Below are 27,799 nucleotides of genomic sequence, written 5' to 3'. Positions count from 1 at the left end.
TCTTCTTTGCCAAAACTTTTAACATTGAAGGAAACAGCTTGTGGGTAGAACATATATATATATAGATACGATAGCGAAAATTAAATATCATATGGTACATTCATGTAGACGGTTACTGTGAAAATTTCAAGCGTATCCGAAACGAAGTTTTGTTTTGACCGCGTGTGGAATACTTCATGTCCGCGCATTTTAATAAAATGGAAAAAGAACAATATCGGTCGGTGATTCGATGCCTGCTTTTGAAAGAGAAATCGCGTTTGGATGATGAATGCGGTGACTCTTCACCTTCGGTGATTACTTTCAAAAAAACCGCAGACCACTTCATTGCACTGTGCGGCTACATTGGCGGCAAGAAATTACGATTATTGTTGTTGTTGTAGCGGCAGAACTCTACCGAGTTGACAATGCTGGGCCAGATGAAAATCCGGGTCCGTTTCGGTAACGTAGACCCGATTGTAGTGGGAACGGAAGGCTTAAGGGAGACATACTATCGGGTAATTCGGTGAGAGAACACATTACAACCATTAACCCAAGCTTTACAAAACCTCTTTGATAGAGTTATACGATAAATGGACGCATGTCATAGCTATCCAAGGGTTATTTCGTAATATATGTATCTCTTTTTTTTCGAGATAACCTCGGCTGCTCTCCTAAAATAGATGGTTTGACTTTTAGAACCCCTCATTCACGGCTAGACAATGAAGGTATTCATGAATGTTGCTTAACGCCCGCTTAAACATTCTCGCTTTCGAATCACCAGATGTGTGCGGCGTCCCCCAATTAACTTGAATGTTGTTGTTATTTTTACCCCAATTGTAGCGGTGCTGTAATTTAGACGTAATCGCTGTCGTATACGCAGGGAAGAAATTTAGACTGCCAAATGTATGTAATTCCTAATTTTTTGGAGTGTTTTACTGTCGGAATTTTTGTGTCATCGGCAGAAATATTGAGATCCAGTTTTTTCTCATTGATCCAGTTTGAATAGGCTGAACGTGGTAGATATAATGGAGAGAATTTGCGAAAAAGGTCGGAAGATAGCTGTTTACCTATTTTTGTTAGCGATCTAACCCTGTTCAATCAGTAAGTCGTAGTCAGTCGGTAGAAGAACGAATTGAAGATAGAAAATCAATACTCATTCGTAGTCTGCGTACGTACATTAGGTCGTATAAAACTAAAACACCGGTTTGGCTAACTGAAACGCATTCTTTATTAAATTAACATTTTATTATTACGTAATGTACACCATATATTTGTTTGTATATATAAGTAAGTATGTTTTTATAGATAAAACACATTGTTCGCATGCTTTTATATAGGTTGGAAGTGTATGTAAGTGTTACATCTTTGATGGTGTAATTTTAATACACTATGCATACGAGTATACCTGCAATAAAAAGTCTTCTGGTTAAAAGTATTTTCAAAATAATCTAATACAATCTTTGGAGCTTCATCAGAAACATTTTGACCATAATAACTTTCTCTTATAAAAAATTCCATTTAAATCAAATGTATCGGATTAAAAGAAATCAAGCGAAGGCTTTGTCTAATTCAATATAAATCAGAAGAGTCGTTTCAAATCTTCTAAATTTATTCATACATGTAAATATATATAATATGAAACAATGCTACCATACAAACATTTACTTAGCAATAAAGCTCTCAATTTGACTTTTCACTAGAGGATGGAATATGGGGAACGATTTGTGATATCATTTGAGTTGAAATTTTTTATTTACATAGTAAGTATAACATTTGCTCGCATTTACAAATTAAGTGTGACGATATTTATCTTCGTTCTTCCGACTTTTTAAATAACCATAATTTATTTCTTGGTATGAATACATAAATGCGTTGTGATTTTCAGCTTACGTTTCACTAAAACGCTAACTCTTCATAACATTATCTTTTATTTAGGGAGTAATTTATTAATTCTCCACTACTGCAGACTCTTAATAAGTGTTGAGTGACACATATTACATTTTAAATGCTATATTTTAAGAAATATACTTGGTAGAAATAATATTTTTTACAAAAATTAATATTTCGTTTTCCCGATCCTTTACTTGAGTCCATGAAACAGCAATGAATCACTGCGCTTATAACAATATATAGCGGGTATAAAATATGTTTTGGTATAAAGATATATGATCCCATAAAAACTCTATTTAAAGTTGAAATCTTAAAGCATTTTCATCAGAGGCACAATTTTTTTTTTATATAATAACTATAAAATATAATTTTAATTTTAAAAAGTTTATAACATTAGAAGTGTGGGGCTTTGAAGGTTTAAAACTGAAAACGATTAAATCAAAAAGTTCAAAAGTCAAATCAATTTTTTTTTTAATTTAAATTCGAATTCAGTCGGGCATGTAACATTAAGATAATTTTTTTTGCAAACCTCCCCTGAAGTTTCAGAATATTTTTCAGATTCAACGTACAAGCTCTTTATTTTCAATTTAAACCGTGCCTAAATCATTTTACTTTTCACATTTAATTGACATGGCATTTTTTTATATTTTGCGTGAGGCAAGTAATATTCTAATAATACATTTTCGGCTCTACAAAAAATATCTTAGTGATTATTTCCATTAAAAGACATTTTTTTACTGAGCAGTCAATTAAGTAATTTATAAATTCTGTGTAGCTTATACTACTTGGTGCTATACGCATGCTATACGCTTTGATGCATAACTTTAACTGGGTATAACTTCGGAAAAGTAAAAATATTTGATTGTAAGTAAAGAGCTGGTTTACCTTGGATTGCATTTTTTTGGGAGGTACAAACAGAAACTTCAGGGGGGTGTGCGAAATGTTGTGGAAAAGTATGTTACGATTGTCTATTAAAATTTTACACACATAAGTATATCAAAACTAAAAGCATTATTTTCATCAAATTCCCGTTCAAGAATTTTAAAAGAATAGCAAGGAAATAGTGGTAATAAAACATTAATTTATATCCATCTAACCGTGGTTCGTACATCGCAGAAACAAAAACCATTGCTTTTTTTTCAAGTATACAACTAAATTTTTATTTCATCTCAGTCAATATCTCGACCTCACACACAAAGTAATTTATAAGTGTTTCAAAATAAAAATTGTAACCAAATAATATCTTATTTGAATCATACAGTTAGGTAACTATTGCCAGTATGCCAGCATATAAGTGTATTTATGTATGTTTGATGATTACATCGCTAATTATGTTGACTAATTCTTATGCTCAAAAGTTTTAACTACGCTTTAAATTTAGTTTTAGGGTTTTACAATACAATATAATATTATTAATAGAACAGTAATTTTTACAATTTTTTCATAAATTTTGTAAACACTTGCTAAACAGAGGAAATACAAAAACAAACAAAAACATCCGTCAATGTGGCATTAACTAATTTGTGTATTACTAATATATGTACGTGTATATGTCTGTACTATAAAAGCATTTGTAGAGTAGGTAGTAGGTTGAAATCGTTTATGTAGTTATAATTTTATAAGTTTTAATATTTGCAGTCAACAAAAGTCACAATCTTTGAAATTTAACTATGCGACGACGTGTGTATCTGGTATACAACGCTTCGCAACCAACAAAAAATTTTTAAATACGAAAATATAGATATGCATAGGTCATAAACACAAGGAACACAATTATTAAGTAACGCAACCTATAGATTTTACGATAAATATAATTAGTGCTCTTAATGATGCTTGTCGCAATTCTTAGTTGATTGGAAATTTTCTTAGCTCTAACGGTAGCATTCTTATTGCATGTAGTAGTCAGGGACATGGTAGTAATGGTTATTGCATTGTCGACTGTCGAATTGCCTGTTATTGATGTTGTTGCCGCTACGGTTTTTGCTGTTGCTCTACTAGCATTGAATATGGAGAAGATGGTGGAGTTTTGTTATTTTAAATCGAGATGATCCTCATCCATAGACGATGTTGTGGTTATGTTACCGCTGCTGCCGTTAATATTGTTATTTTTAGCGCAGCGCGCTATCAGTTCTTCGTACGGTTTATTGTGTAGAAAACAGACAAGCACAACAGTCATATTGTCGCCACCCAGGCCGCCCATTTGGCAATCGGGTGCGAGACAATGATTCATCAGCTCTTCACAAATCTCTTCCGGATACATACCCATGCCGATACGCTTCCGACAAAAGTCGACGACTTCTTTGTTGCTCATTACATCCCATATGCCATCGCATGCCAGCACAATGAACTCCCAATCGGCTGATATTTCACGTGTCTCCACATCGGGATATGCTGTAAGTATGAATGAATATTGAGTAAAAGGTGAAGTACATAAACAGCAGTGTTTAAACAAAAAAAGTTAACATTCGGGCCGACATTGTTTAAGTGTATGTGAAACCAAAAAATAAACACAGCATTTACAAATAGTTTCATTTAGCGCCTGTGTTACTCAATAAAACAGAAACAAATAAACAACGAAAATCTATGATGTGTGCGCCGAGTGGCCAAAGTGCGCATTTACGTGTTTAGCTACAAATGTATGCTTGCATGTGTGCTTACGTACATACATATATGTATATGCAAATCAACACGTTGCGGTGATGAAGGCAATTGCCTTCACTTTATAAATTAAATGATCATATTCTCTTGTTGTGCTATTAATGACTTCGCGTGGGTGCTATTGTTAGATCAGACAGTGGGACAGTGTCGCTATTTCAGTAGAGATTAAAATAGCCACTGACAAAAGAAAATAAACATTTTCATGTATTTTGATACACATTTTTATTATCGCCTTCAAAACAGGCTCCTGAGCCAATACAAGCATGGAAACATGGAAACGCTTAAGCCAAATTTCCATAGATTTGTTATATGCCTCGGCTGGTTTGGCCTTTAGTGCCTTCAGCGATTTTTTTTTATTAAATTATATTCATAAACCCCTGATTCGACATTAGTAATGATGCGTTTGATAAATTCATTCCCCTACTCGACGTTTTGGAAGAGATTTAGCTCTTTCGTTACGAGTTTAGCATTGACACGTTTCATACCCAAAACATTAACCAAAATGTGTTGAAGTCCAGTTTTCGACGACCTTTACTGAATGCTTTGTGCTTAGCCATCATTTAATTGGGGAAAAAATCGCCAGGCGAAATCTTCGCTTAGTAAACGAACAGTGGCCAAACGTACATTAATTGACATATGGAAATCAAACTTCAAACGAACATAAAAAGGTTGTACCAATTTAGAAAAAAAGTTTCGATTAGGTTTGCGCGCGCAGTTTAAATAGATCGTACTGGTCAAATTAGTTCAGATGGTAAACATTTCAAATTAGTTTTTTTCTTTTAACTTTCAACCTCTGTTATATAAAAGGCACCGGAACAGTCGCTTTTTTATTGTTTCTTTATTAAAAATTCGCTGAATAAGGAAGAATGACTTGCTATTTATAGCATTGCCATACGAAGCGTTAAATGTGTCATTGCGCAATATAGCTATTGACCAACAGATAGACTATGGACATAGTTAATAAAGTATACAGTTGGAAGCAAAAGTCAAGTGCGTATGCAAATAAAATTAAGAACCTGCAAAATTAGTATACATTCGTTTTCTCTGTTTGCTTTGTTTATAGGCAATTAAGTGCTTTCGCCTTTTCTAAATGTATATATGTATATATGAATTTATGAATGCTCATTTGTTTTTGTTGCAAAGTGTGCAATTTTAATTTAGTGTTAAATAGAATGAAAACTGAAAAACAAACAAAACTAGGGTTAAGTTCGGGCAGAAAGGAATATTAAATAATCTCACAAGTTGTAATAATGTAAGAAGAGAGAAAAATGTTCAGATGAATCCAAAGATGAAGTTGTGGATCATTTGCTTTTCTAGCAACAGCAATTTTACTTTTTTATCAAAACCAACTAAAGATGGACCCAGGTGCAAACTCAACTGAGGTTCGCGAATAATTCTAACACAATTTTATTTATATACGAGTATCACCTATACACACACCTATATATACACAATAATATTGGAGCAATATATTCACTACAAGTATGTGGTTACAGGATAAAGGCACAAAGGTGGTTTTTAAAGGTTTCTTATATATTAACCGTTATATTTATGTATTAGTTATGTGGAAGGCCCGAGTCATTATAATCGATATATAAACTTTGGGGGTGAATATACATTTATTCCGTCCATATATATGTCCGTATTTTATAACAATTCTCCGATATATACAATTATGATACTTTTAGTAGTTTTAAACAAGAATATATGTGATTATAATTCCATATTGCGACCATTTCGATCGTGTAAACTGCAATATTTATACCGAAGACGAATTTGTACTAAATTTGATGTTAATATTAGGCAATACAAATTTCTTACTAAGGTACAGGTGCATCAAGATTCAGTATGACATAAGGACGGTTAGATTTAGAAAGCAGTGGGTCTCGTAACTCTGTTTATTTTGTTTTTCCTATATCTGAGCATTTTATAATAATTTATTCCTCAAAATATTAAATAAAGCAAGAAAAAAAAAACGTCGGTTGCAACTTTAATACCCTTTACAACTAAAAATGATCCATATACCAGCTCTTGGTTTTGATCGCACAGTTTTTATGGCACTTATATAAGATTGTGAAGATATATTGTCAAATAAAATCAGGTTTCCATACAAGAACTTGATTCCGACCGTTCATTGTGTATGACAACTATATGGTATTGTGATTCAATATAGGCGGATTAATGGGCAACTTCTTGGGAGGAAAACGACATGTGCAAAATTTCAGATCGATATCTCAAAAACCAAGAGACTAGTTCGCATATTTACAGACGGACACACGGACATGGCTAAAACGACACAGCTCGTCAGGTTGATCATTTATATATATTTTATAGGGTCTCCGATATAAGGGAGATTTTTTGGTCACTTATATACCAATTTCCCAAAAAGGTGCTCAACGACGTATTCAAATTATGATTTATTTTATTTTACTTCTTATGTTTTATTTTAATATAAGGTTGAGAGAACTTCCTCGAGAGTTATTTATATAGCATTTTGAATATTTGAAAAACGAAACAAACTTTTTCACTTTTTGTGCTCTAAACGCTAGAGTTTATTCTCGGTTCTCTAGGTGGGTACTCTGTAACACGACGTGAAAACGCGTTATACGAAATATAAAGTGATGATTTTGTTTCGTATCGCATTACAGATTAGTGCCCCAATATCTAACCTGATTTGTCAAGTAAACATTTAACACAATTTTTCCGATAGTTTGATCAAGAATTTGAAGGACTTCGAATTAAAAAAAAATTCACAGTTGCAGTTAAAGAAATACGCACCAGTTACTATTTGTTCCTCAGGCTTCTTATTGGCATTGCGCTTGAATATGAAATCACCGAGTGCCCGTGATAGCGCCAAATTGCCATTGACACGATTGAATTCCACGTAGCCGCCACCCTCATGTATGCGCTTGGTTTCAGCCTCATTATTTGGCTTATGGTCCAACGACAGAGTCTCTACCTCTCCATTGATGCAGGCAATCGCACGCGAATCACCAGCATTGGCACAATACAAACGGTTATTTTTAATAAGTACAACAACAGCCGTCGAGCCGGCCATTTGTTCGCCCCATGACTCATTGTACAGCATCTCATAGTCGATGTCCAGAAATGCCTACACAAAAACATATGTATATATAAATTTAGTGAATTTTTATTACAGATTAGTAGCCTTGTAAATACTCAAGCGACGTGGAAACACACGTTTACCTGTTTCAAAGCCTTCTCGATATTTTCTTTGTACTCGGGCCGCTTTAGTATGAATTTGTGAAGATGTTTGCCAGCATACTGTGCTACTGTGGCACCGCCATGACCATCGTAGACAGCGAAGAACGATGTGCCGGGATCGTCAGGCAGGGAAAGTATGTGCGTGTGCGAGTCCTCCATGTTGATGCGCCATCCTTGCATGCAGCTGGAACCGACGCGATACAATTCATTTTGACAATACGCAGACTCTTTGGCTGTGACTGGTTCTGAAAGGGTTTGACCCATTTTATTGGAGTGTTTTGTGTGTGTGTGTGTGGGTGTAAGGGGAGTCGCGTACAGCTAGTACAGTGCTTTTGGGCAAGGATGTGCCGTCGTTGTCGACTTCTGCTCCTTTTCACCAGCTATTTAGTTTTTCTTTTCTAATAAAACGAATGCTTCTTTCAAAATTTGCGTGCGCAACTGAAAGTAGAAAAACAAAAAAAATTATTAAAAATTAATTTTCTAAAATTTGCGCATACTCAAGTATGTATTTATGCAGAACTCTATATGCTAAATATTTTGTCAGGGCCTGCATGTGATTAATTGCAAACTAATAACATTTGATTGATTATTGTATTTGTATAACATTTTTTAAGTTCTCCAATAAAATACAAATTTACGTTCTAATTTAAAAAATTCAAGCCAACAATTACACATACATATCTACATACGTATTACCGATTATTGGTTAATATTCAGTAGCTCACCACTTTAAACAGAACCTACCGTAAACTTGAACCTCACGCTTAAAATCTTTGCTAAATGTGAAATTTTGTTTTATTTTATATTGAAATTATTACAGATAACCCGTCACTTTCCATTATAACAAAATAGAGAATAATGTCTCAAAGTAAACACAAACGGCAATAGCCAAACTGACGCACATCCCAATGTGTGTCAATCAGCCGTCATTTGGAAAATACAAAAAGTTCTATGAAAACTACGAAGCGAGTCAGAAAGTAAATAAATAAATAAACAAATGAATGTAAAAGAGTATAGCCGGATATCTGGAAGATGTCAAGCAACATATGCACATACAAACTTTTGCAAAGCTATGAATGACTACCGATCTCCTTACCTTTTCTGCCCGAATGATCGATGAGTAAGCATATAATATATATAAATGAGTCGCGTGCGCCGATTCTACGATTGCATCATGTTAAAACTTTAACTAACTTCTAAATTTGTTTGTATGTATGCAGACTGTGCTAAATACATACCGATGCTGAATCAAAGCTTAATTTCGAGAAATGGAATCATACACAAAAGTATATGTATATGTAGGTATATAACACATACATATTTATGCATAATATATAAGCATCACTAAACTTAGTGCAATTGCATGAGATTTCCGTCAATGCCGTTGAACAATGTGTTCATGAAGCGTGCTCTTTCAACAGAATTGGGGCTTTGGGAATTTGGATAAAGAGTTAGGTTAGATTGTCCCGACTGTAACAAATTAGCGATACACTCAGAGTTCTAAACTGTGAACAACTCCCTGTTTTCTGGGGGAGATTATTTTACGAGGAGATGACGCTATGTTTATTGGGACAGCTAGTGCTGTAGGCGTATTCGCTTATACAGGGTTTTCCAATAAGAGTGATATGATTAAAAAAAACCAACACACATATACTAATTGTTAACGAAATTGAAATGTTTTTAATTTAATGTGAAGTACAATTGATACAATTTAGTTCTGAATATAATATCATTCAAATGACCTCCACGAATTCTTTTGCAGGAACGAATTCAATGAACCCAATTTTCGAATACTTTTTCCACTAAATTTCAATATTGACTTTTAAAGTTTGAAGAGAGTCTGGTTTATTGCTAAAGATGCCAATGACTTCAAATAATCCGACAAGAAGTAGTCTAATGATGTTAAATCCTAACTTCTTGGAGGCCATTCAATGTCACAATTTCTTGAAATTGTCGAATCTCCAAACTTTTATCGCAACAATTGGTTGTTGCACGTGCTGTGTGGCATGTAGTCCCCGTCTTGTTGAAACCAGATGTTGTCAAGATCAACTTCTTCCAATTGTGGCCATAAAAAGTTGGTTATCATCGATCTATAACCGCTCTCCATTGACAGTAACGGTATCACCATGAATAATTTGAGGATTTTCTTCACACCAGAATCGACAGTTTTGTTTATTTTCCGCACTACTCAGATGAAAGAGAGCCTTATGGAGGAAGACCATAAAATGGCAAAAGCGCACGAAAAGTTGCAATTGGAGAACAATTTTTTTGATAATAAAATTGAAAACGTATATCTTTCCTTGATAAAATTGTAAACATTGCCGAATACAATGAAAAACAAGAAAAAACGTTAACTTCGGTTGCGCCGAAGCTATAATACCCTTCACAAAAACAAAGGCCCATTACAAGAACTTGATTCCGAACGTTCAATTTGTATGGCAGCTATATGATATAGTGATCTGACCAATTTCTGTGGAGAATAATTTGTTGCCTTAAGCAATAACTCGTGCCTAATTTCGTGTAGATACCTCGTCAAATAAAAAAATGTTCCATGCAAGCACTTTACTCTGATGGCAGCTATATGCTATAGTCATCCGATCCATACAATTTCTTCGGAGATTAGATGCTTTAAATAATAATACATGCCAAATTTCGTGAAGATACCTCGTCAAATGAAAGAGTTTCCCATACAAACACTTGATTCCGATTGTTCAGTTTGTATGACAGCTATATGCTATAGTGGTGGACCCTGTTCAGGGTATAATAATTCCAGATCTTGACATATTAAAAATGGCCGAAACGACATATAGAAATCATATCATCCCTATTGGAGAACCTGATATGACGACGTAACGCACAAATCCTATGACTCTCACCAAAAAACTATATTCGTCACCTATTGGGCAGACAAACGTTATAACTAACATACAGCAGTATTCTTGTTATAATAAAATTCGCTGAACTTCAAAGTCCATCTATGGCATAGATTCTATGCAAAAGTAAACAACACGGGTACGGATTTACTAAAAAAAATGTCCTCTACTTTCCAGATTCCCTGACAGATTACTGTGGTACTCTATCTAAATACTAGTCCGTTACGGCTATAGGAGGGCGGTCAGATTGTCATAGACGTCTACTGTCAAACGCCGATTCGGAGTTTGTGGTGGTAAAAGTGGGCGTGTCCGAGGATTTCAGAAAAATGGTATGGATATTTATTTTTGATTCGATTCTTTTTTCTAGAGGAGAGTACTTGGATGATGTATATATACAGTGACCCATCTTCTATCAGAGAAAATCATTTAATTAATTCACTTTAATTGTCTAGAACCTACAGCTATTCCTTGCAGAATGCCAACGTATTTTCTCCTTAATGCTAAAGACAGACGTATGATTTTCATACAAAAATGTGTACTACAATAAATGCGCGGGAAACCATGTACCAGCACAGTAATTCTATAAGTTTGACACTCATCAGCAATATGAGCTGCATTAAGTCAAAGCGAACATCCATTTTCACTTAACAACATGCTCAAGCAAAAATGTCTTGGTAATTTTATTCAGGTACATTATATACTGATCGATATTGGGAAAGGTAGATATCATATTTGTTTTATGGTGCCTTAATAAGGGTACGAAACATACAAATAATTTTGGAACATTATTGTGTAAACTGGTCAAGTCTTTTAAAACATAAGAGACTTATCAGTTTCTCTTAAAAGTGGCGATGAACTGATCAACATCTAAGTGTTCTGTACTTAGCACTTCTGCACTTCAAAACTGGTCTTTGATGGAGCTTCATTGCAAAAAGATTAATTAATTTCATCGATGCAATGTTGCTTAGTTAAGTTGTAAGAAATAATCGCGCTAAAATGTTCGCGATTTAAGTCCATGTTTTGGCCGAGATGAATATTTTAAGTTACTGTTCTGAGTATGTATAACATCAAAAATGTCAAACTTTACGATAACGTTGTAAGTTGCCAGATTGCAACCCTGCCAAATCCCGAAATATTTATAAAAGACAACCTACAAGTACGTACCAAATCAACAAAATAATCAATTACGAATCTTATCTTCGTCGCTAGCAGTATTTTTGATGCACCAGTAGTTGCTAATGGCGTAGCAACTTCCATTTCACTATACGCTTTGATATCACACTTATAGCATAAAAAAAATACAAGTAATTGGACAATAATTACTTAATCTCAATTATTTCTGCAGATTATAGTACAAGTAATTGTAAGAAATTGTGGGTTTTTGCATAGTCTTCTTTACAAGTTATATTTACAAAACAATATAATTTTTAAAATATCTATATATACATGTTTTTTGTCCGTGATAAATTCCGAAACTACCGAAACGATTTAAGCAAAATTTAGCACACCGTGTTATGTTTGATCAAACTTAAAAGACAGGATAGTTTATATCTCAATCATGCTAAAAGTCGAAACGATTAATAAGAAAAAAAATAATTCTTAATTAAATTAAATATTGCTTATGGCATGTGTTCATCACTCCAAAAATTAAAAATTGTTATAGTTTTGAATAAAGGGCCAAATGGCGATCAATATCACCATTTGAGAAATATTTGCATCGAATATTTTTAAAATTAAAGCTTGAGTACAATCGCTGGTATTTTTATAGGTGCAATACCGTTTTTGCTTTTATTCGTAAATAATATTTTAGTGTACTGAATATTTTATTATAGTAGTATTAACTGTATACCATAGCCGCAGCTACGCGTGGCCGGATCTACAAGTAAAATTAACATAATAACGGATTTCCCGATAAATCGTCTACCTATAACTCGCTCTTGAGTTCGATCACTGGGTTGTTAAATAAAGGTCCCAATTTAATGCCTATACACTTATCTTTATTTCTAATTCCAACAACTTAACACTTATTGCTCGTTATTCAATCTTACAACTTCTTTCTAATGTCTCAGTTGCTCTTAAAACGACAATACTCTAACTAGAATTGTCCGTAGGAATTCGCTGTCTAGTTGCTTCTGGCAATTTATTGTCGGTTCTATTTTGTTCTATCACCCGTGTTGGTACCAATATTGTATAATCTGCCGTGAAAACCGAGATCGATTAAAGAATGATTCAACTATAGAAAATTGGAATCATACATACAATCATTGGATTTAGTTTTGAGCACACTGACGCCAACATCTGCCAACACCAGTTCATACCAGTCAATACTATATTTGATACTGCCAATAAATATTTACATTTTTAAATATTCGGCGAAATCATAATTTCATCTCAAAAAGGAATACTGTGAAATACTAGAGGGTCGAACTATGTATTTACGATTCATGTGTAGTAAGCATATAGTATATTATGAAGCAATATATGTACATATGTATGTATGTGTGGTGATGCTTAATTTGTTAAACACTTAAAAGATAAGGATGAGTGCTACTCACAGAATAAATATTTAATCATACAAATGAGCGTTCATATTTCGTATATACTAAATAAGTATAAATACTTATACTCATACAGTTTTGTTCACAAAAATAGCACTGCTCATTAAGGAATGAGAAAAAGTGACAGTTTTTTTAAAGTGTAATTCAAATTTAATTCAATTTGTTCTCGGTTACCATTATATAGACTAATACTAGCATATATAACACATTATATTTCTCTATGTTCTTCGGATAAAGTAAAAAAGATTTCAAAGGTAGGTTCATATGTGTGTTCATAAAAATAGCAGTGAAACTAAAATAATAAAATAATTCAACTCATATTTAGTTAAATGGCCTTTCATCCGGAGCGTCACATCTTCCCAGCGTGGCGTTCATTAAGCTCATGCATCTAAAGTTGTTATTGGTGAAAATACAATTCAAATCAGGAAATTAAGCTGGTCAATATTGTGGTCTCTAAAAAATTTCAATGCACACCTCCTGGTTGCTTCGACTCATTCATCTTATTGCAAGACAAATTTATGCGAAATTTGTTCCCTTGTATGCTATTTTATTGGTTGGATATATAATATTTTAGATGGTCCTTAATGCCTTAAATTATATACAACGTCTACCATTAGGGATGACATAATTTTGACAGCTCGTGGCTGCCTTGTTTGTTTACGGATTTGTGTCAAATTTTGTCAGTGTGCTCAGTAAGGTTTGTCATTTTATCATGTCACGTTTTACTTTGGTACAACGCTTGGAAATTGTCAAAAGGTTATTATGCAAATTCACGTTCTCCGGAAAATCCGGAAATCCGTAAAATAATCTTCTCAAATGAGGCTTAATGGTTTCGTGAACAAACACAATTGTCGCTATTGGGTGAGTTAATCGCAATTGTTCTCCCAAAAAAAAACGTGACCGTGTGGTGCGGATTGTGGTATGGCGGCATCATCGGACCTTTTTTCTTTCGAAATGCGGCAGGAAATGCTGTTATCATCAATAGCGAGCGTTCTAACACGATGTTGACCGACTTTTTTTTCTCGGAATTTGATGAAATCGATGCGGACGATCTCTATTTCCAACAAGACGGTCGCCGACTCATATTATTCTATACATGGACACATTCCATCAACAACAGGATGAGAAGCAGCGGCAAATCATTACTTACGGTCTTGTATCCTTCGCCATGAAGACAATAGACATACTAGTTCAGTTTCGATGATTAGAGTCTAATGCTGACATTTCAAATACAAAAGTACCTTTTTACCTTCATCCAAGGATCTTTTTTATCGCTAACTTTCCATTTTATAGCCCGATTTCTACTTTTAAAAAATGTCACTTTATTTTCGAAGTCAACCATTTTTTATTTTACAACGAAATTGTATAGTCCCAGAATGACCAGCTCACAGATGAATAATCTTTTTAATTTTTCTATTTCAGATGCCCTCAAGCGACCAAATCACCGGGGCGAGCTCCTTATGTGCAAATTTGGGTGATATAGCTTGAATAGTTTGGGTGATATACATTAAACCTATTAGGGGGAGGGGCCACACCCACTTTAAAAAAATTTAAACCACAGATGTCGCTTATTATTTCGATTCATTGTACCAAATTACGGTTTGGTATCTTAATTTGCGGCTTAGTTATGGCATTTTATAGGTTTTCGATTAATGGCGTTTTGTGGGTGTGACCGTGGTCCGATTACGTCGAACTACGAACTCGTCGTCACCAAGGAACACGTGTACCAAGTTTCATTAAGATATCTCAATTTTTACTCTAGCTACCGCTTGCACAGACAGGCATTCATTCGGAATTCAACTTGTCTCATCATCCTGATCATTTATATTATATATAACTCCATATCTATCGATTAGTTTTAAGTGCAAGTGTTAGAGCAACATGTTGCAAGAGTATAGAAATGCAAGGTATCAGACTACTACCTTAAATACGAGGTTTGTTCAAAATGTATCGCGAATTTTGAATTTCTTAAAAAGTTTATTTATTCATGAATATCAATTTTATCTTCTTCAAAATAATCACTTATGCCAGCGTTTTTTCAAATCCTAAGTGCTTTAAAAAGTAATTTTTTGTGATCTAGTTTAGCTCCTCCTTCGATGCAGTTTTTATCTCCTCGATCGTAGCGTCGTCCTTTTCGGCTCCTCTTCAGTTTTGGAAACACAAAAGTCACAGCGGGCCAGGTCTGCGCAATACGGTGTCTGCGGCACCATTAACAACATTTTGGTCCCGAATTTTGAAGTTTCGCGGGCTATGTGTAACCTATCTTCACCGATATCTACTTACCTATAGTCGAGTTTTCACAAAGTATAGAACTTAACATATGTCTTTTCTATTAATTTCTAAATTTTAGAGGCTAGAAGGTAAGACATAAACCCAGACAAATACAGTGTGAAACGTTAAAGAAGTTTTGATTATTAAATTACTAGTATAATTCTCAAACTTTTCACTATTTGAAGGCAACGATAAATCAAAACTATGTATATGTAAACCTTATAAAACTGTAACAAGCCCAGATTTAGTTTTTACTTGGACTGGAAATCATGCTGCTTTGTTTCTTTCTCATCTCAATAGCCGTTCTCCAACATATGATATTAGAGATATGGACTAGTTCAGTGTATGCAGTTTCAAATATCGCAGATATAAAAAAATTGTAACGAATGTATACATGTATGTATATACATACATGTGTCTAACATAACATTTAGCCGATTAATGCTATGACGAAAAATTTAATACATTTATTTTTGGCGTTACTTTGAAGGGATTATCAGGAGGAAGCATTGGCGAGAATTGCACAGCTAGGTGGACGCTGCATCTAATTATGGGATTGCATGTTTGCAATTCCACTTTTCGCAAGTTTAAATCTAAAAATAAAAACGCAGGGAATAAAACTTATTTTTGTGCCTATACTGTGCGTGCGCTTCGAAAAGCAGGAAAAATGTGCGCTAGTTATTGAGTTAAAAAAAAAGCAAGAACACTCGAAGAAAGTCTTATATTCTTTAATGTATTCTTAGGTTATATCGCTCGATATGATTAAGACAGCATTCTGTTAATTTTTAGATATCTCTATAAGAAATATAAGAATATTTGGAATCACTTTAAATATAAAAGTAATTTTGGCAAAACTTTAAAAGATATTCGATATATATTTTTATACTCTCGCAACCTGTTGCTACAGAGTATAATAGTTTTGTTCACCTAACGGTTGTTTGTATCACCTAAAACTAATCGAGTTAGATATAGGGTTATATATATATAAATGATCAGGATGAAGAGACGAGTTGAAATCCGGGTGACTGTCTGTCCGTCCGTCCGTCTGTCCGTCCGTCCGTCCGTGCAAGCTCTAACTTGAGTAAAAATTGAGATATCTTTATGAAACTTGGTAGACATGTTTCTTGGTACCGTGAGACGGTTGGTATTGCAGATGGGCGTAATCGGACCACTGCCACGCCCACAAAACGCCATTAATCAAAAACAAATAACTTGCCATAACTAAGCTCCGCAATAAGATACAAGACTGTTATTTGGTACACAGGATCACATTAGGGAGGGGCATCTGCAGTTAAAACTTTTTTTTAAAAGTGGGCGTGGTCCCGCCTCTAATAGGTTTAATGTGCATATCTCCTAAACCGCTAATGCTATAATAACAAAATTCACTGGAAGCAAATGTTTATAGCACTTCTATTGACGGTGTGAAAATAGTTGAAATCGGGTGGCAACTCCGCCCACTCCCCATATAACGGTACTGTTAAAAACTACTAAAAGCGCGATAAATCAAGCACTAAACACGCCAGAGACATTAAATTTTATCTCTAAGATGGTATAAGATGACTTTATAGGAACCGCGTTCAAAATTAGACAGTGGGCGTGGCACAGCCCACTTTTAGGTGAAAACCCATATCTTGAGATCTGCTTAACCGATTTCAACCAAATTCGGTGCGTAACGTTCTTTTCATGTTTCTATGTCATAGTGCGAAAATGGGCGAAATCAGACTACAACCACGCCTACTTCCCATGAAACACCATTTTCAATTCCATCTGATTCTTTCACTTTCCACTATGCATATCAAGCAACAATGATTATATCGGGGTAAAACTTTGCGTGAATAATACGTTTAAAGTATGCCACCTTGTGACCAAAAATTGTCTAAATCGAACCAAAACTGTTCAAGCCCCTAAGTACTAAATATGTGGACCCCAGTGCCTATAGTTGACCTTCTACCGAAAATATCAGTCAATCCACAAAGAAATCTCAAACGAGTATACCATTTGACTTTGCGAGAGTATAAAATGTTCGGTTACATCCGAACTTAGCCCTTCCTTACTTGTTAATGTTAGTTTTTATTCAAAGGAAGTAATGAAGCAACATGTATTTATCGCTCGGTATTTTCCGTGGAATTATAGGTTGAAACAACAGGCTTTTAATCGCTATATACTTTCCAGGATTGCTCACACAGCCTAAAAATTTAGCTACACCGTTCTGTGGACACAGTAATAAAGCGGCAAAAGAAATCCGTACACCAACGAATAGGCTTTATAGGCTTTGAGTCGACGCGATAAATGTGAAAATGTTTAAATTTCGTTATTATATGTATATTGAATTTTCTATTGCCATTGCAGTTTGTATTCTTCAAGTGTTATTCGTGAATAGAAAAAAAATTAACAGTGAAATCTGTCGAAAAAACTGAAGCAGACACAAGTACTATTATGGTTGTGCGATTGAAGAAGTTAAGCCTCCGGGATTGAACGCTAAAATTTGCTTCATTAAATTTTTCAGCGAAGATTCTTTAAAGAAATTTGAAAATCAGAAGACTTTTAAGCGAAACTCCGGCACTGGAAGGAATAAGAAGACTAACGCCTAGGTGGACTGTGTTTTGTAGCGTCTGAGCCTGACAAATCGGTTTAGGTAAAACTGCAAAAGTTGCTGAAGAAATTTGCATTCGAACTGTATGCAGACCCCTAAAAAGCTGTACTTAATAGGCGCGGGCCCGCGAGAAAAACTGGACTTGACACTTAAAATTTGTCAAAAAAGGCTACAATGACCTTGAAATAATTGGAGATATATAATATTACAATATAAATAGCTGTTGAATGTTTTAGTAAGCTTATTTTTACTTTCTATTAAATATGTACATAAGTATACAAATTCACACATACTGGTATATTTGTACAATTGGACCTGTGCTGCCTTCTCACACTGCGCACGGTTGCGCATTCAGCATATACATACATATATACCAAAGTATATAACATATGTTTATATTTATTATACTTAATCAGAAGCATATAGGCTGCATTCCAAAATATATACACATTCGCATATGCAGAAGGAAATTAGCACTCTTCGACTGATTAGACGCTCAAATCTAATGACTGTGGAAAGTGAGAACGTGCTATTTAGAGCTGCTATTCACACTCAAATAACAGCTGTTTTAACATTTATTATTAGTGGGTATTAAGTCATTCTATGAAAAATCTATTTATGACTTTCCACTATAGTTTCCACCTTACGAATCTTATCAATTATGAAAATAAAAATAAATATTCTTCCGTTATATGTACTTACATATGTACATACAAATGTGTATATATGATTAAATTTTACTATGTAAGTATGTCTGTAGTGCAATCGCAACAATATGCTAATGCGGTTACAATTTTTAATTAATAATTTTTAAATAAAAGTTTTAAATTGAAACATTGAATTGAATTTAATAGGCTTTATTTCCTTTTTTAAAAGGATAATTATCTCAAGTTTTGTTCGAATAGGAATAGAAATTGCAGATGTGCTGTCCCGAATGATAGACGAGGAATGTCTCTGTTTACAAAGTATAAAAGATGAGTTTCAGGTATTGAAAGTTATCCGCAAAAAATAACTTCATTTCTAAATCACTAATCATTACTAAATTATTACTTCTTTCTTTTATAAACTACTCTTAATACATATCGAAATTTCGATGTTGCAAACTTTTGTCGCATAATGTTCATAGATAACATCCAAAAACCGAACCAGTTCTTACCAAAGATAGTTTTAAATGTAACAGAAAGCATTAAACCAAATTTAGAGGCTTGTTAACGTCAGTAAGCGTAAATATGAATAAATTAAGTGTAGCTTTTGCGCAGTATTAAAATTTTAGTCCTACGCTATTAACAAGCTATTTTTATTTTGTTGTAGTTTTTACATAATATCAGAATGTTATGTTGTTGTAGCGGGTTAAAATATTTTTCAGCTTCAGGCATTCTCCAATAATTAGGGTACTTTTACTTCCAAATACAATATAATATTATTACAAATCTTCGAAATTTAACTATGTTAAATACTCCGTTGTTGTAGCGGAGTCTAATTTTTCATGCTTAACAAAGTTTTAACAATAACAGTTAAATATATTACATTGTTGGATGGTAAAGCTTACCAAAACGTTTAAAAGTTTTTGAACCATGTCTACCATGACGGATTGACCCGGATTTCATCCGACCAATGACTGTTATTTATTATTAACCTCTTTTTGGGAGGGAAGGTGTCTAAAAAATTATCTCGTTTCCGTAGTGAATCCAGTAAGCGGTACTCATGCCGATAAAAACAATTGAATTTTTACACTTAAGTTAATATCAAGTAACCGGAATGGACCCAGATTTCTATACGGTCAAGGACTGTCACTTTGGTACCATTTCTCTAAATTACTTCAGGAATGTTTTCTGTCGCTACAACAACCAGAAGGGATTATAAGATAAAACTTATGTATGTATGTAAGGTATATATATATATGAGAAATACATTTCTACAGTTGGAAATAGCAACTAACTCTTACATATTGAATGAATAGCGCTAAACGATAAGGCATTGTGAGCGAAGGCCTAGTAAATTTATCGTTTTTGGATAGATAGTGTTATCAGTTTGCGCATATATTATGTGTAATAAGATAAAAGTGGTGAAGTAAAAGTCATGGAAAGGAACACAATTCAAATAAATAAGTAATATGGCTTAAAGCCGACTGTGTTATCGACTACCAACGAAATAACAAGAGTGTAGCCTATTTTTACTCTTACATATAGTTTTAGTACTTGACAACGAAACGCTCACTGATAAGCATATAAGATCTGCGGTTTACCAAAGAATGAAAATTTTTAAAACTGCTTTTAGATATTTACTTCGTCATCACATAAAGGATGTTTTACATTTTGTTTTTGCAAATACATATACAAGTAAATGTATGTATGGAGATATGTTGGAGTGAGTTTGCTGAATCGGTACAATAAGTACTGGGATCTGAGTACGTTAATCAACGCTGAGCGAAATACATACAACACACACTGCAAGTAAATGAATAAGAAATCAACTGTATGAAGCGTCAAAAGCAAAACAAATAATTGCTTAATACTTTTTAGATAATAAACAAGGGAGCAGAGAATGTGTGGAGAGGAGCAATGGGCACAAAAATGCTGCGCATTATAAGTGTGTGATAAGTAGGTATGAAACCAAGAATACTACATCATGTTTAAAGCTGTTTGGGGGCTTAAAGTAATGAGTTGCAATTGAGCTTCATTATTCATATATTTTAAGAATCATAGTTACATAAATAAAGGGTTGAGTAAAGCATATTACGCGGGACATGCAATGTCGGATTTATATCCGATATAATATTATATTGTTCAATAAATTAATAATACTTAACTTAAATTGTAGTAGTTTAAACCTGATTCTTTTAATTTTCCAATATAAAAATAAACATTTAACACCAACTTTGTAATTTTCAATGTGTTTGCTGTCATATGCTATATATTCGTAAAATCTCCGGGCAGCAGTTTCGCGCCTCAACCGAAAAACATGGGGATGAATTATTTTGGTATACACGTGCTAATGACAGCTAACGATTACAAAAACAACAATGTCTTGATTTTTTATATCTAATTAAAGTTTTAAAATATGATCCTGAATAAGTTCACTTGTCATTTTACTTTTGAATACGAAATGGGAATAATTAAGCGATTTGCTAGAGCTATAGCAGTGTAGTATCTAAAAAATGTGTTGCCATCCGGCAGCGATCAGACGGAGCGCTTTTAGACACAACAAAAACAAATTGCTTACTCACCTGACTGTTGTGATATATATGTGGGTATATACGTTTGCAATTTGGACTTATAGCCCTAATGGCACTCCAGCAATCTGTGTTGGCGCAAAATGCGCTGTTTACACAAAACACGACTTCCAAATGTTTCGTTTCCCGTACTAGATCACCTGCAATTGTATGAGATGACCAACGAAACGAAGTACGATGATTTATTAACGTTATTCCTCAGTCACTATTATTGTTACTGCGTGATTCACTATTATAAATATCCAACTTAATCGTACAATACGAACTACACGATATCCAAACAAATTGATTGCGATTTCAATATGTACTAGCCGCTATCGGACTTGTGTTTTTGCCGTTTATAGCGTTTTGTCTAGCAATTCTCGACCGGGAAAATTAATCACAAGGCTTTTGTTGTGAAAAGACTTTTTATTCATCAACTTCTGAACCTTTGAGTTATCTTTATATTTATCCTTTTCACAAAAATTTTATAATTTATTTGTTTTTCCTGTAAAAACTTATCCAAACACAAAATAGCACAACAAAAAACTGTTTCAGCTCGTTTCGCATTGATTCTCCACATGAAAATAAAAATGCTCAGTACCGAAAAGTGTTGCCATAGTTTTGTTATGAAGTGACTACTGATTGTTTTGATACGATGTAGAGGGAAATTGACTGAGCGAAGAAAATTGTAGCATACTGATATTATGCTTCCTCGTTGTTTTTAAATTGTGTTAATAGGGTATCATGAATAAAATTAGGTATGCAATATATATATTTCGAGCGCTTATTTAGCCTAATTTGCATATATATTATACCAGATATTTTGTGTGAAAATTACAACACTCGTAGAATGACATTTGGAATTGAGTTTAAATAAACAAAACAGGGTGCACTAGTGAATTTAAATATAATCGAACACACCTTGTTATGTGAATTACTTAGCACAGGGCGCACAGAAAAAAATGGTTATTAATTTTTTGGTTAAATTTAGTTAGTTTGAAAGAACTCTTAGTTATTGGTATTTACCAGATGTTGTTGTAAAAATTCGTATAACTTTTTTGCTTGTGGGTACATTTATTTTAATTACGTACATTAGCGTTATTGTTAATGGTTTTATAGGACACAATTTCACAAATAATTCTTCCACAAAACAGAAATTAACCGGAAATTAGTAAGGAAAGCGATTTATGAAGCAAAAAAATTTGAAAAGACATATTTAGTATCTTGGAATCGTTAAAGCTTCTTATCGATGCTCACTTTCAGTGGAACCAATTTACTGAAGAAGTGCCACTGGGAGAGCTTCGGAATGGCTACACACCCTTCTCAGACGTCAATTCACAAAGGCGTTGAATTCATTCAAAGCATTCAAGTCCCCGGGACCTGATAGCATCATACCGGCGCAATTAAAATAGACTACGTAACTGAGACTTTTAGAGCGGGTTGGAGTGGTGTGTATAAAGAAAAGTTGGAGACACTCATTGACTTGTATATTAGGGACAGAATATTGAGGGGTAAGTTGTTAAGGGGAATGAACACAGCAAATGCAGGTCGGTTCACACTGCTATGTATGTTCTAGTGTCCTGGCTGGAAGTATCCAATATGCAGTAGGGGCCTTCTCGAGATCACGGGCCTTTAATAATTTGCGGCCGGAGTCGGAGATTATAGCTCTCAAGAAGTTGGAAGTGGAAGTAAATCTCAAGCACCTCATATAAGGTCAAGGAGAAGTCAGTACACTGCAGAGTGGGATGAACTAAAGTTGTTTTATTTACCAAGAGGAGTCATTGGTATTTGTGGTGCAGTACGAATGCAATTTTGCATATATATAGCCGGCAGGTGCATTATTTTAAGACTCAGGGAAGCTTGGTACATGAAAGTGTTCATGGTGGGACATTTTGAAACTCTTCAAAGAGCGGTTCTCATTGGTATTTGTGGTGCACTACGAACCACACCAACAATGATACTTAATTTCATTCTTCATACAACACCCATCGATATAGCCGGCAGGTGAATCATTGGAAGATTAAAGGAAGTTCGGTACATGAAATATTCCGGGGTGGGATATTTTGAAATTCTCTCCTTCTTTGATTGCATTCCTAAAAACTTAGATCACTGCGTCGCCACCCTACTCCTGACAGCGTTTTCCTGACGGTTCCAGTACCGACTTGTGTAACATGTGGATGGGGTGAAGCCACTGGAGTAGAGTTAAAAAAATTGGGTGCAACCCAAATATTTACGCACATTCATTTTTACGAACTAAGAAGGAAACCCCATAATTGCCACAATGGGACATGGTTGAATAAATCCTCGGTTTTACGCCCATCACCAATTATGGAATAGGAGGGTCAAAGAAATAAACGAAAAAGTCTTCCTAACTAACAGAAGAAAATAGGAGAGGGGATATACTAATAGAGTGTGAGGCCGATGTAAGACACACCATATGGAAAAGCAAAAACACAAACACCAGGGAAGAGTCACCATTGCAAAATATTTGAGATACTAATCTAACTATATGTAATAGGGGCGATAAGCCCACTTTCATTTTTTCAAGTTCGGAAGTTTTTCGGGTTGGGAGGAAGTCTTAGATCTGACGCTATCAACAAAAACAGATAGCCTGGATTCTCTTCAGCATTCGCGAGAAATCCAATACTCTCCTCCAATATCGATTTATATACCAGCAACAAAAACCTTAGAAACAAGTAGGTTTAAGAATAAAATGAATAATTATGAAGAACTAGATGCAGAGGTGGAAAGTTAAAAAAGAGTAAGTCGCCTCCTTAGTGGAACGGTGACCTAAAAACCCTAAGAACCCAATTGAGAAAAGCCTGAGAGAATAAGAGTTATACGACCAAAATCTGTCAACCGTATAAAGATACCTTAAATGTTTATAAAAAAGCAGTCAAGAAAGCAAAGACAGACTCTTGGCAATCTTTCCGCATATCGATTAGGTACTGTCTAAACAGCACATCAATATAGCTTATTTAAAGACGAAGGGTGGGATTGGACTTCCTCTGCTGGGGAATATTTTGAGGAACTCCTACAAACAAATTTTCCTGGTAGTCAGCAAACCGCTGTGGGGATACAATGTGACATACGTGTAGATACGGCAGACCGATCCGACCACATGAGTACGAAGAAAATTATATACAATAGCTTCATTCCAATTTAAAGCGGCGGGTCCGGACGCTATTATTTCCATAATGAAGCAGCAGCTGAAAGAACCTATAGCTCTAATGATAGAAAATATATGCAAAGTTGGTATTCAACTATCTTATGTACATCCTAAGAAGTTGGAAAAGAGACAAAGTGGTGTTCCCCCCTAAACCATGCAGAAGAACACATGATAACGCAAATATTCTAGACCTATAAGCCTGACATCAGCAGCAAGTTCTGCTTTCAGGGTAAACGAATTAGGAGGCTGGATCCGGAAAGAATATGGACATAGCGTCATCCTGAACCAGCTTAATCTAATTAAATCAAACTATATCCTTCCATTTAAATATTGTAGTCACTTTCGGGTGAGGATACCCTCTTGACGGGAATGGAGAAGAGGAGTAGGGGCAAGAGTATACTCCGATTATCGTGACATCTATCTTTCCATCCTTAAACTTAGCCAGCATCTTCTAAGCGGAAGTACTAGGTATAGAAAAGGCCTGTGGAGCTCTTTTGAATAACTACGGGAGGATACAAAAAGCCATATACACGGATAACCAGGCGGCACTGCTGGCCTTGTCGACACCAAGAATTAATTCCACTGTAGTAAATATTTGCAGGAAGGCTTTAAGCTCACTGGCAGGTCAACTGGACCTATCCATAATTTAGTTTTCCGGTCATAGGAACATTTACGGTAACGAAAACCCGGAGCGAAGTTAATACCATGTCAATCAATAACAAGCTTCAAGATAATAAAGCAGATTTGTCCCAAGTATGACAAGAGTAGAACCAAGGACTTATTAAATACAAGAAATAGTATATACAGACTTATATCCATTATAACCAGGTACTGGCCATTTGGAGAGCATGCGCTAAAAATGGGCCTGCCGTACAATAATATTTGCCGCCTCTGCAAGCTAGAAGGGAATAAGGAAACGGTTTTCCACTATGTCTGTGAATGCCCAGCTCTATAACAGACACTACACAAAACACTTGAAACCCATCAGGCACCCAAAATTGAATGGTTGCCCACAAAAAGAATAACAAACATACGTTGTTTCATTGAGAGCAAATAGTTTGAGCGAAATGATGGAAAGGAATAGCAAGATTATAAGGTTCTACGATATTGCATAAAAATGGCGCATTCAGCGCTAATTGAGCCCATGTGGGCAACACTCCTACTTATCAACCTATCACTGTTTGATCTGTCTCTATCTTTGAGGGTAATCTCAACATTATGCTCCCTAAACAAAATTCTCAATGTAATTTTATACAGTTTTTTGTAATACTCTTGAAGTAATGATTTTATTTGCAATTTGTTTACAATTATCTATGTTACTATGTATATAAAAGTTTTTAAGTGGTGATTAATGCGGTAATAAAAGTATAATATACATATATTTATACAAATGTCTGACTGATATTTGTCCAAAGTGAATACATGAAAATTTGCTAATTTCTTAAACTATTGCATTTTCTATAAACGCAAACGTCGACGGTTCCACCCATATTTTTCGCTTACTTCCGATTTTTCAGCTGAATCTTCTCGAATGGATGCGCTTCAATGTAAGCCAGCGCTCTTAGAATGTAATCTGGAATTGGTGGTGGCGTTGGCAAATGATCACCTTTGGGTTGATAACCGTTTTCATCGGCTGTGTAAGTCAATTGTATGGGCTGTCCCTCGGGTGAGGTGTACGAGTATGAGCCCGCGGCATAAGAGCTGCCAACACCGCTCTCTTGAGCCTGAATCCTATTCGACGTTTCGTACGCGTAATTATAGCTGCCGTCGGCGTTCACTTCATTCTCATATTTCAGGATGGTGGCATGAGTATCAGCAGGATCACCAGCAGCGTAGGCGAAAGCGAAAAGTGTTGTGGCGACGAGAAGCTGTGCAACAGAAAAGGGAAAGTGGATATAGAGGTGATCTGGAGGTGATCTGGAGGTGTTTAGAAGCTTAAGCAAAGCTTACCAATTTAAACATTTTGTTTTTCAGTTCTGTTTGTGTTTGAGAATTTATCAAATTTTGTGTAAGTATGTAGCTGTGCTGTCCTGCGGTGTGAATGTTATTTGTTACTGATTTGCTGTGAGCTTCTAAACACTTTTATATATTTTAGAAGTGTAGACCCCTGGTGTGTGCTTCAAGCACAACTAGACTTCTGCGAGCGCTGCACCCAGTAATGCTCGCCAGCGATATGTGCGTGAGTATGTGTGTACTACCATACCATCATCAGAAAAATGAAATATTGCTGATCATATGCAAATAATCGATCCGTGTATGAAGATTATGCCGATTATTATCAATTTCCAAACACAATCGTTTTATGTGCACTAAACAAGTTTATTTAACGCACTTATCAGTTGGCAATTTTAATTTGATCGCGTTTGGTGAACTTTCGTTTGCTTGTTGTATTTGTTTTTGCACTGCTGTAGCACGGGTCATTAGTTGAAAAATTGTAAAAAAGTAATTTTCAATCAATCGATACGGACATAAACAAGCAAATGCCAGATTACTTAAATTTATTAATCGGATTTAACTACACAGGGTTCCATTGAGGAAGCCAAAGCAGAGCAACCGTATAATGAGCTTTTAGGAAAATAATGAGTGTCATTATTAATATAATCTGCTCCATCATATTCGAGCTATGCATATGCACACATGTGGTACATTCATCTGAATATACTTATAGAAATATGTAGTTCGCGTGTTTTGCCATAAAAGTGTTACGCGTAAATTATGTTGAAAATGTGCAGCTGATATGCATCGTCTTTAAACTTTGGTGTTAGTTGTATTTGCATATCGGTTATCATATTTTGAATATCTATTTTGTATATGCTAGCCGAACATGTCACTAAACCCTTGAAATAACTGAGGAGCTATTCAAAAAAAACGTGAAGATCCGATATTGTGTGCGAATGAAAAATATAGCAAAACTGTTGACTGTTGCTACAATAACCGAGCATGTGTTTTTTAAGATTACATACACACATATATGAATACATCATCGCTCATCAGTTACCATCATTATTTATGTATAGAAGAGGAATCAAAGATTTCAATGCGCCTAAAAGTATGCAATGAAACATTTTTCATTATTAGCAATGTTCTTGTATGGGCATTTGCTATCATGAAATAATCATTCTCGAAATGGCCTCACTTTATGTTCGAACTAATGTAGCGAATGTTTGAGCCCTTGAACAGTTTAAACATTTTATGAGGATGACAAAAATTTATGTGGAGAAGTAAGATAAAACATATAAATCTACTTCTTCGACAATATATATTTTTGGAAAAATAAGATTTCATATTTAAGACTTAAATAATTAAATATGAGCAATGATATTTACATATACTAACAGTTATGATTAAAATATTAACCATACATTAACA

At 34.7% G+C, this 27,799-nt stretch overlaps 2 protein-coding genes and 1 long non-coding RNA gene across 4 annotated transcripts; 1 reads left to right on the top strand and 2 right to left on the bottom strand.

The window, feature by feature from the left end:
- Positions 1-1,183: 1,183 nt before the first annotated feature.
- Positions 1,184-21,879, bottom strand: LOC106623546 (probable protein phosphatase 2C T23F11.1). Of its 2 annotated transcripts, none has more exons than XM_014243094.3 (4): positions 21,274-21,879; positions 7,735-8,190; positions 7,306-7,639; positions 1,184-4,260 (listed from the first exon to the last, which is right to left on the bottom strand). In XM_014243094.3, exons 2-4 carry the CDS (start codon positions 8,014-8,016, stop codon positions 3,899-3,901), a joined length of 978 nt encoding a protein of 325 aa, XP_014098569.1. In that variant the 5' UTR covers positions 8,017-8,190; positions 21,274-21,879; the 3' UTR covers positions 1,184-3,898. The 2 variants fall into 2 exon arrangements, with proteins under 2 accessions (XP_014098569.1, XP_014098570.1); XM_014243095.3 differs by lacking the exon at positions 21,274-21,879 and adding an exon at positions 8,497-8,601.
- LOC118681249 (uncharacterized) lies at positions 19,837-21,121 on the top strand. Its single transcript, XR_004976920.2, has 2 exons — positions 19,837-20,500; positions 20,570-21,121. It is a non-coding gene; the product is annotated as an uncharacterized lncRNA (long non-coding RNA).
- A 3,812-nt stretch (positions 21,880-25,691) lies between the features above and the next one.
- Positions 25,692-27,369, bottom strand: LOC138857776 (pupal cuticle protein Edg-78E-like). The gene is made up of 2 exons (XM_070111541.1): positions 26,381-27,369; positions 25,692-26,298 (listed from the first exon to the last, which is right to left on the bottom strand). Exons 1-2 carry the CDS (start codon positions 26,390-26,392, stop codon positions 25,930-25,932), a joined length of 381 nt encoding a protein of 126 aa, XP_069967642.1. The 5' UTR covers positions 26,393-27,369; the 3' UTR covers positions 25,692-25,929.
- Between the last annotated feature and the right edge of the window lie 430 nt (positions 27,370-27,799).

Source organism: Bactrocera oleae, chromosome 6 (assembly GCF_042242935.1).
Source record: "Bactrocera oleae isolate idBacOlea1 chromosome 6, idBacOlea1, whole genome shotgun sequence".
Lineage (NCBI taxonomy): Eukaryota > Metazoa > Arthropoda > Insecta > Diptera > Tephritidae > Bactrocera > Bactrocera oleae.
The sequence above is the reverse complement of the archived record's forward strand: the minus strand, read 5'-3'. Positions and strand labels throughout refer to the sequence as shown.